General features: G+C 38.3%; 1 protein-coding gene and 1 long non-coding RNA gene across 2 annotated transcripts in view; one reads left to right on the forward strand and one right to left on the reverse strand.

Moving 5' to 3' along the window:
- Nucleotides 1–16,841, forward strand: part of LOC142450216 (uncharacterized) — a 148,900-nt gene that overhangs the window by 35,782 nt on the left and 96,277 nt on the right. The gene's annotated exons all lie outside the window — the stretch shown is intronic.
- FGD4 (FYVE, RhoGEF and PH domain containing 4) overlaps nt 3,491–16,841 on the reverse strand; it is a 158,835-nt gene continuing 145,484 nt past the window's right edge. The window contains exons 15-17 of the mRNA XM_075551899.1: nt 13,438–13,578; nt 10,876–11,016; nt 3,491–8,225 (exon numbers count right to left, since the gene is read on the reverse strand). Coding sequence (XP_075408014.1) covers nt 7,968–8,225; nt 10,876–11,016; nt 13,438–13,578 — 540 coding nt within the window. The 3' untranslated portion in view covers nt 3,491–7,967. The remainder of the gene's footprint in view (nt 8,226–10,875; nt 11,017–13,437; nt 13,579–16,841) is intronic.

Genomic DNA, 16,841 nt, shown 5'->3' on the forward strand with positions numbered 1-16,841 from the left:
AGTGTGTCCGACTTTGAAGACACTTGTATTGGCTCATAGGGTCCCTGGGTTGAAGGGGGCTTGCTCTTTCAGTAGTTCTTTAGGACCCAGAGGAAAATTGGGGGAAGTGAGGTTGGGGAGTTTTTGCGCATCCAGTTTCATGTCCAACTCTGTGTTATGCTGGTCTGGTGAGACAGAGTTCACCCACCTCCAGATGCAGGGTGCTGTGTACTCAGCTCCCAATCACTCAACAGCTGCTGAGTGAGTGAGGGTGGGAGCTGGCAATGCTTCTGGTCACCAGGAAGGTATGGGGAACAGAGGGAGGAACCCATCTTGCTGGTCACCAGCCATTGGTCTGGGCATTTGTGCTGTCCTGAGCTAGCAGGGCATAGGTAGATGTCCTGAGCAAATGCTGCATGCAAAAGTTCAAAGTAGCCATGCTGTGAGGCTAGCTGACCATTCATCTATTCTGTCTGTCTCCCTCTCTCCCTACTTTTATTCAGTGTTTAACCCACTTAGTCTGTGTTTAACCCACTTTGTTCCTTTTTCTCTGGAGTGTAGGGTTACAGGATCACACTCCTCCTCAGCAGTGCGTCTTTGTTGTGGATGTTTTCTGTACCATCTCTGTCTAGTGTCCACTATCTTACTGGGAGTCGGGATTGCTTTTCCTTTTTCTTGAACAATAGTGATATAATGAAACATTTTGTGAATTTCTACATAATATATTTCAGTGACATTGCCTTCTTCAAATTATGTAATCATCTTTTTTCACAAATTATTCATAGATCAACATTAACATACATTCAATGCATTCTAAACAAAAACAAACAAAATAAAAACTTTTCCCCCATTCTTCCCTTCTGTCTGATGTAAACACTAATTACTTTTGGCGTCTATATATTTGCTTTTTTCCTATAACTGATAGTAGACACTATTTATCTTTTTGTGACTAATTTCAGTCAGCAAAAGGTCATCTAACTTCATCAGTGTTGCGGCATGCGTTAGGACTTCATTTCTCTTTACCAACCGAAACCAACCCCACTGCCGTTGAGTCAGTTCTGGCTCACAGCATTCCTAACTGGGTTTCTGAGACAGTGCATCTTCATGGGAACAGAAGCCTCACCTTTCTCCCACAGACTGGCTGGTGGGTTGGAACCACGGACCTTATAGTTCGCTGCCTAAGATGTATTCCACCACCAAGGCTCTTCCATGTTGTGACAGGCCTTTGAACTTCACTTCTCTGTGTGGCTCAGCAATACTACATTGTATGTCTTTAGTATATTTTTCTCAGTTGGTAGACATTGTGGTTATTCCTGCCTTTGGCATATTGTGACTAATGCATCACTGAGCACTGCGTATACTTGCGTGTCTGTGCATGTGGCTGCTTTCACTATTACCACAAAAGTGATGAGACAGCCTGCAGAGTCGGCGGAAATCTTGCAGAATTATATATCCAAAAGTCGACTAACATTTACAAAATACTGTTGCAGTTACATACTTTTGGGTGTATACCTGAAAGTGGAATTGCTGGCTCATAAGGCAATTCTATGTTCAAGTTTCTTAGGAACTGCCAAGCTTTTCCACGGTGGCATACCAATTTATACTACTACTAGCAGTGGAGCAGTACTATTATTTTTGTCAATGGATGAATGGTTTTATTCCACTTCACCAATACATAGTAGTTTCTTTTGGTTGGTGGCTTTTTAAAAATCATTGTCATTTTAACGGAGGGTGGATGGTATCTCGTTATGATTTTGACTTGTCTTTCCTAGTGGCTAATGACTTGGAGTGTCTTTTCATCTTGTCCTTTTCAGTGTCCTTCTTGGTGGAATGTCTCAAGCTCTTTGCCTAGTGTTCAATTGGGATGTTTTTTTGTTTATAAACTACTTTTGCAACTTAACGTAGAGTTTTGGATATACAGTTCTGCAAAATTTTCACCTAACTCTGTAGGCTGTCTCATCACTTTTATGATAATCTTTTGATACAAAGAAATGTTGAGTTTTCCTAAGGTCCCATTTGGCTATTTTATCTTCAGCTGCTCAAGCTTGGTAGTCCTTCACAATAAATAGCTTACGGCCCACAGCTTTGTCCTGACCATTTTTGTCTATGAACTTTATGGTTTTTCACAATGAAGGTTCTCTTGATCCATTTTGAATTAGTTTTGTATACGGTGATACAACCAAGTTTGGCCCTCATTTGTTTCACTGCATATGGAGATCTAGTTTTCCCAGTACCATTTATGAAAGAGACACTTCCTTTCCCCATTGGCTGCATTGAGCATCTTTGTTGGATATCAATTGACCATATATTCATGGATTTATTTGAGCTTCGAATGAAATTGCATTGGTTCAAGTGTCTTGTACAAGAAACAGGTTGTTTTGATTACTATAGCTTTATGGTATGATTTGAAATCAGGAAATTGAGTCCTTCTACGTTATTTATCTTTAAAATTATTTGAGTCATTTAGGGCTCCCTTTTCACAATAATTTTACTTTGTTTTTTGTTTTGCAACAACTATGAAACCTAGTGAAGCATCCTATAAAATACTATTTGTTTATTGCTTGTGAGTCACAGAAATAGTCCCTTTTATTTCTTGTTGGGATGGCCATAAAAGTTTATTACTAGGGAAGAAGGAGGAAGGAGAGGGGGAGAAACAGGGAACTATCTACAATGATTATTAACCCCCCACTGCCAAGGGGGTGGGGGAGGGGATGAACAACAGAAACCTGGGCTAAGGGAGACAGTTGACAGTGTAAGATAAGAAAGTAATAATAAATTTAAAAGTATTTCTTTTTTTTTTTTAATAAGGTGACCATGAGGGTGGGAGGGGAGGGGAAAAAGAGGAGCTAATATCAAGGGCTCAAGCAGAAAGAAAATGTTTTGAAAATGATGGCAACATATGTACAAATGTTTGATACAATTGATGTATGTATTGTTATAAGAGCTGTAAGAGTCTCCAATAAAATAATTAATTTTTTAAAAGTTTATTAGGATTCCAGGGACAAAAGTCATATCACAGGAAATTTTCGTGCTCAATAGACTGTAGAAGGTATACAAATACCATAAAGTAGGTAAAGCAACTATTTACCATATATACTAGAGTATAAGCCAATCTTAATATCAGCCGAGGCACCTAATTTTACCACAAAACCTGCATTAACAATGTGCTGGAAAAACTTGGCTTATACACGAGTATATACGGTATTCAGTTTCCGGAACGTTGGCTTCTACCATAAACTTTATTATTGAAAGACTCATACAGTTTTTGTTTTTAAAGTGGGGAGGTCTCAGCCTGGGGTGTGGGGAGAAAGAACATCAATACCTTCTTGGAGTAACTTATTTCTGAGTCAATGACCCAAATCATTGTCAACTGAACATACACAATCTTAGCTGAAATAACATCAAAATCTTTAGGCTAGATTTAAGGATGTTTTTATTTACAAGATAACAAATGTTTTATTATTTAATAGAATTAAAGTGCTTAATTTTACAATGTTCCAATTATCTGCCTTCATGACCAGATGTACATATGTTACATAATATATACACTATCTGCAAGTATTTTACATTCATACAACTAGAAAAGAAAAATGACTTCATATATACCTTTCACATTGGAGTCAATTGTAGGATTCAGATACCATCACTTTTCAAATTGATTAATCAACAATTCAAAAGGGTCAGTCTATTGTCTCTCACAAAATGAAATGCTTATTTGGTGAAAAAGTTATATACAGACATGATTGTTTTGCTAATGAATGGAGACCCCCCACCCCCAATGGCACATTTCAACATCCATAAGCTGTAGTACAGAATGCAATTCTGTTATTCTTAGGGTCCCCACGAGCTACTATGTCTTTCCCAAACCCACATACATCACTCTACTTATTTGGTATTCACTTATTAAATATGCTATAATGAGATTTCTTGATTTAATTTGTCACTAAATCTACCACAACAAATTTTCAACAGGGTGACCATAGGGTGACCCTTAGTGACCCACAAGAAGGGAGGAACTTGCGGAAGCCACATGTTGTTTCCTCTCCAAAGACTGAAAAGACACTGCATTCTTCTGAATTCTCCATCAAGAAAATAGCAGTACAGGATGGACTTTACAGGGAATGTTTGCCTCCATAAAAAAGAAAAGAAAATGCCAAAGAGAATAAAACATACACACACACATTTTTTTAAAAGCCCAAAATGGGAGAAGGGAGAAATAATGACAAGATAACAAAGGGTTTCGTTTGGAGGCCAACGGTTCCAAGGATGCTATCAACATGCATTTACTTACACAAATGTATACCTGATCATTTATATCCCTTCTGCACCTTTTCTTCCTCTAACAAACAATGTTCTGATTGGGAGAATAGCAATCTCCTTCCGTTGCCTCTCTGTTCACTCTTGGCTTGTTTTACTTTCTAATCTTATTCTTTCTGCCCCTACCTTTAAGTAAAGCAAAGTTACCTTCTTATGACTACGTGACTAAGGGCTAGATCAGAGTAAAGGATGAATTCTATGTCAAAATCCATGTCAATAATTTAAGATAAAATATTTAAGTTAAAAAGAAAATTCTGTATAAAAATTTCATTTCTGTGGAAAGACAGAATTGAAAATGAACTGTTTTTACATATTTACATACATGTATAAATTCACAACAAAATTTTTTAAGTCGACCTATTCTAGTGGTCTTTAGGTATAAGTCATATTTTCTAAATCTAAAGAATCTACAGTAGATAGTATGAAAATAAAAAGCAGTTTGAGTCTACTAAAATGAATAAGAATGAAGAAATACCACAATCCACTATAGATCTCCATACAGTGTAAGCATAGGGACTGGTTAGCCACAGCTCTTCTAATCAATACATTCTCGAAGAATACAGAATTTAAGAATGAAAACATTAAGACATTTTTACCTTTCCCATTAATTTAGCTTATAATACCATGTGCTTAGTCTTCAACCTGCTAACACAAGATGAGCATCATATGATACACGAAGTTTTAGTCTTAGGCTTTGTATTAGAGCAAGGATGCCTGACTGAACAAACATCAGGCCTTGGTTGTTCCCTAGGAGCTAATTTGCTCCTGTTGGTGCCTTTTTCCCAGGACAGAGTCAGTCCAGAAAGATATATGACAGACAGTATGCTCAAAATAAAAACGGAAGGCTTTGAATATAATCAGAAATGGTATCTAAAATTTGAAGGGGTGGGGGGACCACCCTGTTTCCACAGTCAATGACAGGAAAAAAAGTAAAATAGAGTTGTGAGCTTGCAGAAGTACTTTTGATGTATCAAGATTTTAAGAAGGCATCGATGAATCTTTAGCAACCCTGCAGCACCAGGAAGTTTGTAGTTTAAAAACCCCAATGTTTGTTTATGGCGAGAGGGCTAACTCCTGCAGAAAGTTCAGTATTAACGACTTAATGATGGTAAATGGGCCAACTTGTATGTTGAATTAAACTTCATGAAAAATGAAACAGTTTAGTAGTACAGCTGTGCTTAAATGGTTCACCATCCATACCATTTGCAAAAATAAAAACATTATTTAATAGTTATTGATTGCACCTCCCCCCGACTTTCTCATCCTGACACACAACAATTTGTCTTCTAATATGACTTCTAAGAAGTTCATTCTTTATATATCCTTTGGGGCTAGAGGCCTTCATATTAAATTTTCTGTATAAAAACTTACCCTGAAGAGTTTTATTGCTTGCATACAAAATGGCATTATAGATACCTTTATTATGAAAGTGGCTGGTAGGATTTTTCATCATTGAGCCCCACCTAAAAGCTAGAGATGGAAGTCTGCACTACATTTCTTACTTAATATACCCAATGGTAGACTTTCAATTTCAGTAAAAGTCTAAGTTTAAAAAATTGAAAAGTTTTTATCAAGTATTTTTCAAGTTTGAAGGAAGAGCACTTTAAAGGAAAAAGACTTGGAAAGCACCAAATTAAAGAATCAATACCCACACAGAATAGGGAGTTTTAGCAAGAAAGAAACCTGTCCATTATCTTCAGTTGTCACAAAGCAAAAGGTTACTTTTGTAACCCATCCATCACACGTGGCGATCTCTTGGTTTAGGTCAGGGTTAGAAAGGGCTGATGTCAGAGTGGCTGGCTTGGGGTAAAAGGTATGCGGCTTCTCTTTGTGCCTGACTAAAGGTGGTGGGTGGTGGGAGGTGGAAAAGGAAAGGCTAGTGATTAGAAAACCAAAATTTCTGTTTTACCTTGCTATTTCTAGTATGAGTGTGATGAATACATGATTATTCATTAAGCAATCAAAAATGATGTTTATTGAGCCAAAAATTGAGTGTGTACAGGTTACTTGTGTTCCAGGAGAACATTATATCATATTCTTGCTATTGAAAATGGTCTTCAAAATCAGTCTGGCCTATAAAGCTGCTTATTTCCAAAGACATCTTCCCCAAGTAATCACTCCTTGACTTTTTTTAATGATTATTATTGCTTCTCCTTCCTAATGATTCAGAAAACCAATGTAACTCATAGGTTCTAGATTCTAGAGCAATGGTTTACCTTTCTCAATCACACATCTGTGCACACAGTTGGTAGTTAGAAAACAAGCAGGGTTCATCTATCCCTGATTTAATTTAATAGGACCCAAAGAGCTACCCTGATCTCTCTTTTTGGCTCTGAGTATTTGGTTTCATGTTAATGTTCATGGCTGGTATTCCTTTTATGGAAGAAGGGACCCTCATCATGATAGTTACTGTTGGTTCACCTTCTCCTTTTAGGAGAAAAAAAAAGTTCATTATAGATAGTCCTTATTTAACCATGTGTAAGTTGTTTGGGAAAGAGAAACATTTAATGTAATTTCCATATATCCCAATCTGTGTAACCTCATGTCTTAAACAGTTAGATTTTGGTGAACATTTCTGTACATGCTGATATTAACTGATGCAACAATTATGGGAATGTGGATGTTAAAAGAACCTACGTGACTGACAGTGCCATTGACTAAAAAATTATCTCAGAATAATCAAGATCAAAGCATTAACTGGAACTCTCATATTTAAAGGAACTCTCATATTTAAATAGGCATTATTAGCACCTTCAATAAGAGGCACTGCTTTTAAAGAGGCACAGAAACAAACAAACCCCAAACTTTAAAAATACTGCTGGAATTTGCTAATATGTCCATGCCACATAAATTACTAATTTCTTACTATAAAAATATCAATACCCTTAGCTGTCAATCAAACATAAATCACACATAACATTTAAGTTTAGAATACTGTTCACTTCTAAGACAAAACATGCTTTATAATAAAAAATAAATTAGAGACAATTAAGAACCTAAATCTGAGGCGAAAAGCACGTATTGTGAATATATCGGTTCATCTTTAATACTATGAACACAGAATGACTATATACTTAAGTTATTTTATTCTTATGAGGCCTTCTACCAAAAAAAAACCCATTATCTTAATACGACAAAAGCCTGAACATCAGCAATTTATTCTTTTATTGTTTTGCTTTAAAAGAACATGTTACTCATTTAGCATTATAACTAATATACGCTAATGCCATAATCTAAACTGTCCCTGTATTTTCTTTTACCATGGATCTATGTTGGCAACATGGAGGTATGTATATCTTTCTAACTGTCACAGGTCCTACGTGTCAAAAAGACATTAAATAATCTTTTTATTTTTTCTTAAATGAAAGTGGCCCATTCTAACCTGATAGTAATATAATCAATTGATACCAGTTTCTTCAAGACAAGCATACGTTTTCAAGGAATAGCTCATAAAAAAATGCTCTATTTTTCACATTATTTAAAAACTATCAGTGGAATGGCTCTGCACATGAATTTCACTGAGTACATAAATATAGGAAAATAGTCCCCGAACAATGCATTCATGAACTTGCATTTTTCAACATAAAGTGCTAAGAGATGAATAAGGAGATTGGGAATGTCTTGGGCTATAAATCTTGAGACCGCCCCCACTCTGTGGCTGGTCCTGGTGTTCAGCATTCTGATTTTTTCTTAGGTTCAGCATGATCGTCCAAGGTCGCTGAGTGCTCATTTGGACCATCTGTTGTCTCACCTGTGACAGCTAAGAGAATGATTTTTAGCCACTTCTGTTTCAGTTCTTCGCTATCTGCAGCAAAGCTGTGTGCAGACTTAGACTGGGTCAGTTTGAAGCTGTGTGGCAGGTCTGCACTTCTTGGCATGTCGTCCACATTATAGCCCAGAAGAGGGATGGTGGCCTGGGCTCTAACATCCTAGGAAAAATGCATGTAAGTGAGTAGGGAGCATATTAGTTTGCGGCCTCTTTTTCTACTAGTGCATCACACAGACTAAATATTGTGAGTGTTCCGTGAACACCCTGACTATATAGGAGGCCTCAGAGTACTGTGTGAATGTATTCACAATTGTGAGCTGGCTGACACCCTGCTAAGACTTATTGCAGCTACTCTCTCAGGGAGGAAGTCCTCTCAGCTTTCCACATTGTAAAATGGGGAAGAAAATGAGTTCCTTATTGTATAAGCCCAGCAAATATGAATAATTTCATTACCAACAGGGTTTTATTTGATGGTTCATCCCATCTATATTTCCAGACAGAGAAAAGGATGTAATTATGAATTGGGAGGGAGCTTCCAAAAGTTCATGGGAAAAAAATCTGTATCGGTGAATTCTATTTTTCTATCAATTTTTTTAAAACCCCTGAATACAATATCAACAATATACTTGTCTGCTGCGATATGTTTCCGTAGGGAAGCTGCAAATGCAATGCAGCCGCTTTTCCTCTATCCTGACTCCTGGGCCGTAGTGCAAACGTTTTTCCTTGCCAAGGGAATGCTGAGGCAAACAAGTCACACCGACTTCTCATTTGGCAACACAGTTAGGTCCCAAAGTCAGGTCCTTATTTGAAAATTGGTGAGGACTGTGTCATTACAACTGAGAATCAATCTGGCACACAAGGCAAACCAGCAGAGCAAATCGTTCATGTCAGTCACAAAGGCACAAAAGTGAGTTTTTTGTCAAATAATGAGATAGTTTAGGTGTATTGTTAAAATAATTTTTACAAGCACTTAATGAAGATATAAGTGAAAACGCAGCAGGTACATTTAAAACTTTTATATTACCAGAGAGAATGCATGGTTTACTGTTAGTTATTGAGGGACCTTAAAAAACTTAGTGGAAAAAGTCTATCTTTCAATTTCACTTTTCTACAAAGCACATGTCATTTTATCACTCTTCCCTTGTATAGTTAAGTGAAGAAAACCTTAATGTTTATCATGGTGATCACCACCATCATTCTTGGCTAACACAAGTTCAGGGTCCCTTCAGCACTGACTGACTCCTCCTGTCTCCCCTCTTACCTGCCTGACCCCCCAGTAAGCCACTAATAAGCTTTTCTCTATATCCAAGCTATTCTTGATGCCTCCTAAGAAGGAATTATACAATATTTGCCCTTTCATGAGTAATTTTTCTCATCTTCATAATTTTTAAATCATTTTATTGGGGACTCTTACAGCTCTTCTAACATTCCATACATCAGTTGTATCAAGCATATTTGTACATATGTTGCCATCATTTCCAAAACGTTTTCTACCTGAGCTCTTGGGAACAGCTTGATATTTTTAAGTTTGCTTTTACCTGTTGGCTACTGTGAGTAGAGCCACAGTGAATACTGGAGGGCATGTATTTGTGTTTGTGCTTTCCATTCTTTGTAGTAGGTGCTTAGAAGTGGATTTGCTGGGCCATATGGCAGTCTGTATTTAAAGAATCATCAGTGTTTTCAATCATAGCTGTTCAATTTGTATTCCCACCAGCATTATAGGAATGGCCGGGTTTTTTTTTTCACATCACTGATGTATATTTTATATTTATATAGCCTCCCCTTTTTTGACAACAAAATATATATATTTGACAAATAACCACTCAAATTGGCCATGCGTTTAGCAAATATGTATTGAGAGCACTTATATGTCAGATATGCATGTGGACAAAAAATACTAAAAATGGGAAAGCTAAACAGTAAACAGAGAAAGGTGAAACATACAGTATTCATCTGGTGCTAATATCTTTGAGAAAAAGAAGCCCTCCTAATGGACATGAAGGGATATATAGTTGTGGTTTTGATTTGTATTTCCCTAATAGCAGATGACATTGAGCATCTGTTCAGATGCTTATTGGCCACTCGAATTTCTTCTTTGATAAGGTATCAGTTATACATTACAGACATATCAGATAGGTGTTGTTAGGTGCTGGGAACCACCTCAGACTTTGTGATGCTAGCAGTGAGTTTTTCATAAATCCCCTTGACCAGATGAAGAAAATGTTCCCTTAATCGAGCTTGTTCAGCACATTAATTATGAAAGCATGCTGCCTCTCTGCATCCAATGAAACCTTCGGTGCTAGTAAACTGAAGTGCAATACAATATATAATACACGTGTGAGTCTTGTTAGAAGCAAAACTAGAGCCTCTGTGGTTTCCATATACTTAGCTCTATGCACAGATGGTTTAAAATTTCTCCATGTCAAATTCTTCCGTTGTTAGGTATCCATCCAGACAGCAAAAAAGCCCCAAACTCCTAGCTACCCTCGACAACAGAGTAGGACGGCCCCCTGGGGGTCCTGACAGAAGAAAGCCATCTTTCTCCTAGATTAACGGCACTGGCGGGTCCAAACTGCTGACCTTGCACTCAGTAGCCCAGTATGTAACAACAAAAGCAGTGTTTTCTCATGTCTATCTTAAGTGATCCACATGGTGAACCAAATATTGGCTTTAAAAGGAATCAATCAATTCTAATAAATGTAAATTTAATTTTCAAATGTAGTGAAACAGAGCTCTCCTCTTAAGTATTGTGAGGCCCCCCTCCATCACCAATGACCTCTTGTAGTTGGAGACACGTGTAACGGACACACCTGTGGGGCACCATACATGTACAGTGCAAGTGGGTCTTGCTTGGGGATCACACACCAGGCTTTCTGCCAAGGTTTTGACTTTTCCATGTACTGTAGAAAGCTGCACACCACGCTATTTCCAGATACTTCTGCTGATTCAATCTAGAAAAATTGAGAGAAAAAGTGTATGGGTTACAAAGAATAAACACAATGAGGTAGAATAAGTAATAATTCCACGTAAGAGGAAGCAAAGTACAATTTATTTGTATAAAATACACCTCCATGATTTGTCCAAGAAAGGACCACCTGCATTTATCATTTAAGTACACATCGAGCTCTAACACTCACCACAGGAAAATAGTTGAGCAAATGTTTATACACTAGACCTTAAAATTAAACAGAGCTGTTATTGGGAGCAAGATAACGCTTTCTACTCCCGTAAAAGAGTTACAGCCTCAGAAACCCACAGTGGAAGTTCTACGCTGTCCTATGGGGTCGCTATGAGTCAGAATACACTCAGTGGTATTGAGAGAGTATTTATTGACTTCTTAGTATATAGCACTTTTCTTAACTTGCTACAGACACCTTTCTACTTCACCTTCACAGAAGTTGGCATCAGGCTATCTCCAAGACTCAGAGTTTCGATAGCTTTCCCCAGTTCAGTTAGACACTGACATGCTGGGATTAGAACCCAGGCAATCTGATCCCAGAGCCTGAACTTTTAACTACAATACTGAGGTACTATGACCTCAAGTAGTTCAAACACTTTTTGTATTTGCAATAACTTTTGGACAAAGGTTAGTTTTTCAATTTGCCTCCTAATACATAAATCACTAGCTTAAAAAAAAACACCATTTGATTAAGTGATGGTGTTTATTATACAATTCGGGGGGAAAGCAAAGTGTTCTTCCCTGGCCTTGAGGGTCGCTATGGGTCAGAATTGACTCACAGGCAGTGAGTTTTAGAATTGTACAAATTTTATTACCTGCTTCTCTTCCTCTCGCTGAAATCCATGGTCTTCCATGGAATGATGCTGGCTTACAAACAATTCTTTTGTAAATCAGTTCAAGGGAATGAGAATATCCATAGAAATCAGAATAAGCAATTAAAAAGTCAAAGAAAGTTGACTTTGCCATGACACCCAAGTGTAGGACTTGGAAGTCAACTATATACATTTTTGTAAATCATGAGCTAAGAATGGTTTTTATAGATTATCGGCCAAGTGATTACAAATGCTAAGGAACACTAACTCTTGAACTCCAATTAAGTGAACATGTTAGCCCTCTAAAGAGAAGTCTCATGAGTAGATCCATAGTAATAAAAATCTTACTAAATTGTATTTTACATTTTGTAGAAATTTGCTTTTAATTTTGTCTGCCTCATGGTCTGCAAACGTGTAAATGTTTTTCTCTTTGGTTCTTTATAAAAAATATGTGCTGATTTATGGGGTCTAGAGCCTGTAACGTACTGATTAGCACAGGGCGAAGCCTCAACTAGGCATTGAGGTGTCATATACATTCCACTTCTACTTAGAACGCCATACTGTATGTCATTTGGATAAATGAGTTAATCTAAGAAACATTTGATGATCCCTCCCAAAGTATAATTTGCTTTTCCCTAGACATTTGGTCTGACATTGTAATTTTACAGATACAGTCTGAAATTCACCCTGAAAACCAGTTATCTGACTCAATCTATTGTGCCTTTCTCGTCCATGGCTGCTGTTCCTGGAGCCACTGGAGCATGGCATTCTACCCGCCCTCCCCTTGAAAGACCGAGTTCAGTCTGCCAGACAAATAACACCTATTCCCCAGAAGAACTAATTCAGGGTTATGCTTCTTGCTTATCGGTCTATATTTTATAAAATTCAAGATCCACTTGAAGTGAATCTTTTTTTTCTTCTTAATAGAATGACTTTTCAAGCTTACGCAATGTAGGTGGTCAATACATACTTAGTAATGCTCTAGAAATTATTAATAAACCAAGTAAAACCAACATTATGTTATAAAGAATTTTGAGCACAATCTCCAAAGACTTCCCAGGCTGTCTTTGAACTGACAGCCACAAAGGCCTTACTGTATCATTTATTCCTTATATTCTTAATATCTTAGAGTAGGAAATTCATTTCTGACATAGGCTGCATTACGGTCCCTGGTTTGGGGTGGTCTGAATTTATTCTGAGTCACATCCACTTAGGAGATACTTCTTTAGTGCAGCTTGTCAGATTGTTGTCACTGGATATTTGATGATGCTCTCAATGTAGTAAACTGGAAAATTTTCATATTAAAATTTTTTTCATTTATATCAGAATTTTCCCCCCAGTAGTTTTCAAAGTTGTGATAAACTTTGGAGGAGAAGCTGCCAATCAATGCTCTAATATTTGGCTGTAGCTATGTTCACCAAATTGGCATTTCTGCATGTTGCTTTAATATAGCTTCTTTTTTCCTATATAACCAAGTAGGAGTCTAAAAAGTAGTCTAGAGCAAAAGTATGAATTATATAATTATCCAAATTGTTACAGGTATTTTATATTCTTGGAGGGGGGGGCTAAAAGAGATCCTATATTTCATGTTTATTTTTTACCTCTAAGATGCCCTTTCTTTTCTTTTCTTCACTCTCCGTGAATCCACTTATTATTTGAAAGCAGTCTTTACAAACTTTGCTTAATTTGCCACCATCATATTCAAGTTGAGCTTTGTAATCAGAACACTTCCAACAAACCACCTATAATTAAAAAAGGTAAGGAGAAGTAAATAATACGTCTAAAAATAGACAAGTGTTAAGCAAGAATCAGTTGAAAATGTGAACGCCGCGTTTTTATTATACTAAGGAGACACCTGTGAACATTCACAGTGGTCTGAGCTCTCTGGTGGTTGTGATGAGCCCCTTCTCTTCCAGATTTCCAAATATAGGAGATGGTCTTAGTAGTCACACCTCTTTGTTTTTCTCCTTCTAAAGTCAACTCACGATGATCTTGGCTGGCAGCTCGCCCCCTCACCCCTTACTCTTCCAACCTGACCCTATTCAGAGTACTCCTTATTACAGAAGATAGCCCTGACGCCTCCCTCTGCTTGACCCTACACATTCCTTCACCATACTACAGTGTCCTCATGACTTAGCTCTGACATACAAAGGCTTCAAAACGTTCATGGAAAAGGGGGGGGGAGTAAAGAGAAGATAATGGAATTTTCCCACAGACTCTCAAAGCCCGCTGGCATTTCCTCCAGTATCTTTTCTTCATCTTCTAGAACTCATCCAAATCCATGCTAGTTATTAGAGCCTCTTAACTGGTCTCCTTGTGGCACTCTTACCTCCACTTGCATCTATCTCTTCAAGCTATTTTCCCAACTGCAGCCAGATGTGCTCATAACAAAGGTTCATCTGATAGGTTCCTCATTTGTTTAAACTCTACCAAGTTCTCCCTTCGCTCTTCCTCATTCTTTGCCTCGCCCCTCTTATTGCCCGTGTTCTCTCTCTGCAGTCCCATCGGCTGCTCCTTGCCCCTGCACTGAGTCGACTTTTGCTCATCCTTCAGCTATAAGTTCACATTTGGTTTCCAGAATAGAGCGTGTTTCTTGTCACCATGCTGCTAAAGCGCCCGGCACTTTCTTTCACAGCACTGACGACAGTCTGCAGTGATAGACTTCTGTGCGCACTTGATTGTTTTGTCTCCTTCATTAAGCATGAGAGATTGTCCAAGTATATTTTGCACATCAGGCAAACACTCAGCGAATATCAATAAATGAGTGACTACAATGCAAACGCATGTTGTTCCTTAGTGAACAGTATTTTCATGCATCTTTTTTCAAAATCACAGAGCATTTTTGATAATCTACATGCAAGCACATTTTTATTTTTTTAAGGAGTCCTGATAGTGCTAAGGGGTAGGTACTGGGCTGCTAACTGCAAGCTTGGTGAGAGAAAGACGAGGCTGTCTACTCCTATAGAGGATCACTAATAGTGAGAACCAATGACAGTGGGTTTATTTCTATAGCAGTATGTTAGTACCTGAAATCATTTCTAGCTGAGTCAATGATGGCTTTAAAAAGGAAAGTGGGTGAAAAGAGACACTGGTCAGTGTGGGACATGAAAAAATACTAATTTATAAATTATCAAGGGCTCAAGTAGAAAGAAAATGTTTTGAAAATGATGGCAACAAATGTGCTCGACACGATGGATGTATGGATTATGATAAGAGTTGTACGAGCGCCCAATAAAATATTTTTAAATGTCTTACCCTAAGAAAAAGATACTCGTCATTAATTTTGATAACAAAACAACCTCTGTGAGTCAAAACAACACACTGCCATCAAGCCAATGCCTCATAGCAATCCCTGTGGGTTTCTGAAACTGTAACTGTTCATGGGAGTAGAAAGCCCAGTCTTTCTCCCACGGAGGTGCTGGTGGTTTTCAACTACTGACCATGTGGATCACAGCCTAATATGTAACCACTATATCACCAGAGCTCCTTGTCACTCTTGAGAACTCTTGAGAACCTCAGGGAGAAAGCTTAAGCTACATCCTATTGTATTTTGTTTTCTAATGACTTCTGTTGCCTTCAGAAACTGCTGCCACTTTTGAGGCTCAGCATCACCTGTCTCTCCTCTCCTCCTCTACTGAACTCTCACCTGCCTACACCTTCCTGGCTTTCACTTAGGAATCCCTAACTCCTGGATCATTGTCCTCCTCTTGACTGCAGTGACTGGTACTGCTACAGCCGCCTGCATAACCCTGCAACTCTGATTTCTCAGTTCTCTGTGGGCAATGCCTTCCTCAGCAAATCCATTTCAGCTTTGCAGTCTCATGATCACATATTGGACCATGTCATCACAAGAGATGGAGACACATCTGATATCTCAAGTTCATCCCATTGGTTAACCCCCACCTCACATAATTTTAGTTCACTTTCCCCCAGCTGTCCTCTGAAATCCTTTGACTTTACCACTTTCTCATTACCATCAACTTCTAGCTTTGTGGTCTTTCTTATGTATATTAAAAAAAAAAAGGCTGCCACCAAATATAGTTTCTGACTCAGAGCATTTAGGACAGAGTAGAACGGCCCACAGGGTTTTCAGAAGCAGACTGACACACATTTATCAAACTGCTAACTTTGCAGTTAGTAACCAATTGCCTAACCACTGCACCGGGGGCTTCTGATCTATTCTAGTCTTCCTTCCCTTCCTTATTAACCTTTTCATGCAAACACCTTAAACCCTCTCCAACCACTTTCATCATTAAACCTATCCTGGGTGCATCCTGTCATTGCGTGCTTCGGGCTTGAGTTGTTGACTATTAACACAGTCATTACCACCGAGGTGACTACTGTCTCTAAGTTCATAGTCATCTAGCCTCTAATGGACAAAATCCCACATTTTTGTCTCTGGTAAGCTCACTTTCCCTCACACATAGGTAACTGTTCACACTTGGATATCTGTCTTTGAGTCGCCCTCACTCCTGTTTCCCCTGGTGGTACAGTGGGTTATGCATTGGACTGCTAACCACAGGGTCAGCAGTCGGAAACCACCAGCCACTTTAGAAAAAGAGGAGGCTTTCTACTCCCATAAATATGTACAGTCTTAGAGACCCACAGGGGCCGTATTCTGTCATACAGGGTCACTGTGAGTTGAAATAGACTCAATGACAGGGAATTTAGTTTAGGGAATTACTTTACATTATACTTCAGTAAAAATATGGGTATCATTGAACCTAAAAACCTTCATTTTCCATCATCAGACACAAATCTATTAACATCTTTTCCCTTCAAAACCCCAAACTTCCACTTGTGCCATGGGCACCACATGTACTTGCCATCTCAAATGCATCCACTCGTCGGTTCTTTCCCTAACTACTCTTGTGCCGCCCTTGCCCCCAAACTCGTTAAGCTCTGGCGTGTTTTAGCACAGACCAAGGTCTTTCCTACCTCATGGTATTTGGCACGTAGGCTCTTGCTACCAGCCCAACCCCTCAAAAAGGCCTGCCTTCTTCTT

Source organism: Tenrec ecaudatus, chromosome 6, assembly GCF_050624435.1.
Source record: "Tenrec ecaudatus isolate mTenEca1 chromosome 6, mTenEca1.hap1, whole genome shotgun sequence".
In the NCBI taxonomy this organism is placed as follows: domain Eukaryota; kingdom Metazoa; phylum Chordata; class Mammalia; order Afrosoricida; family Tenrecidae; genus Tenrec; species Tenrec ecaudatus.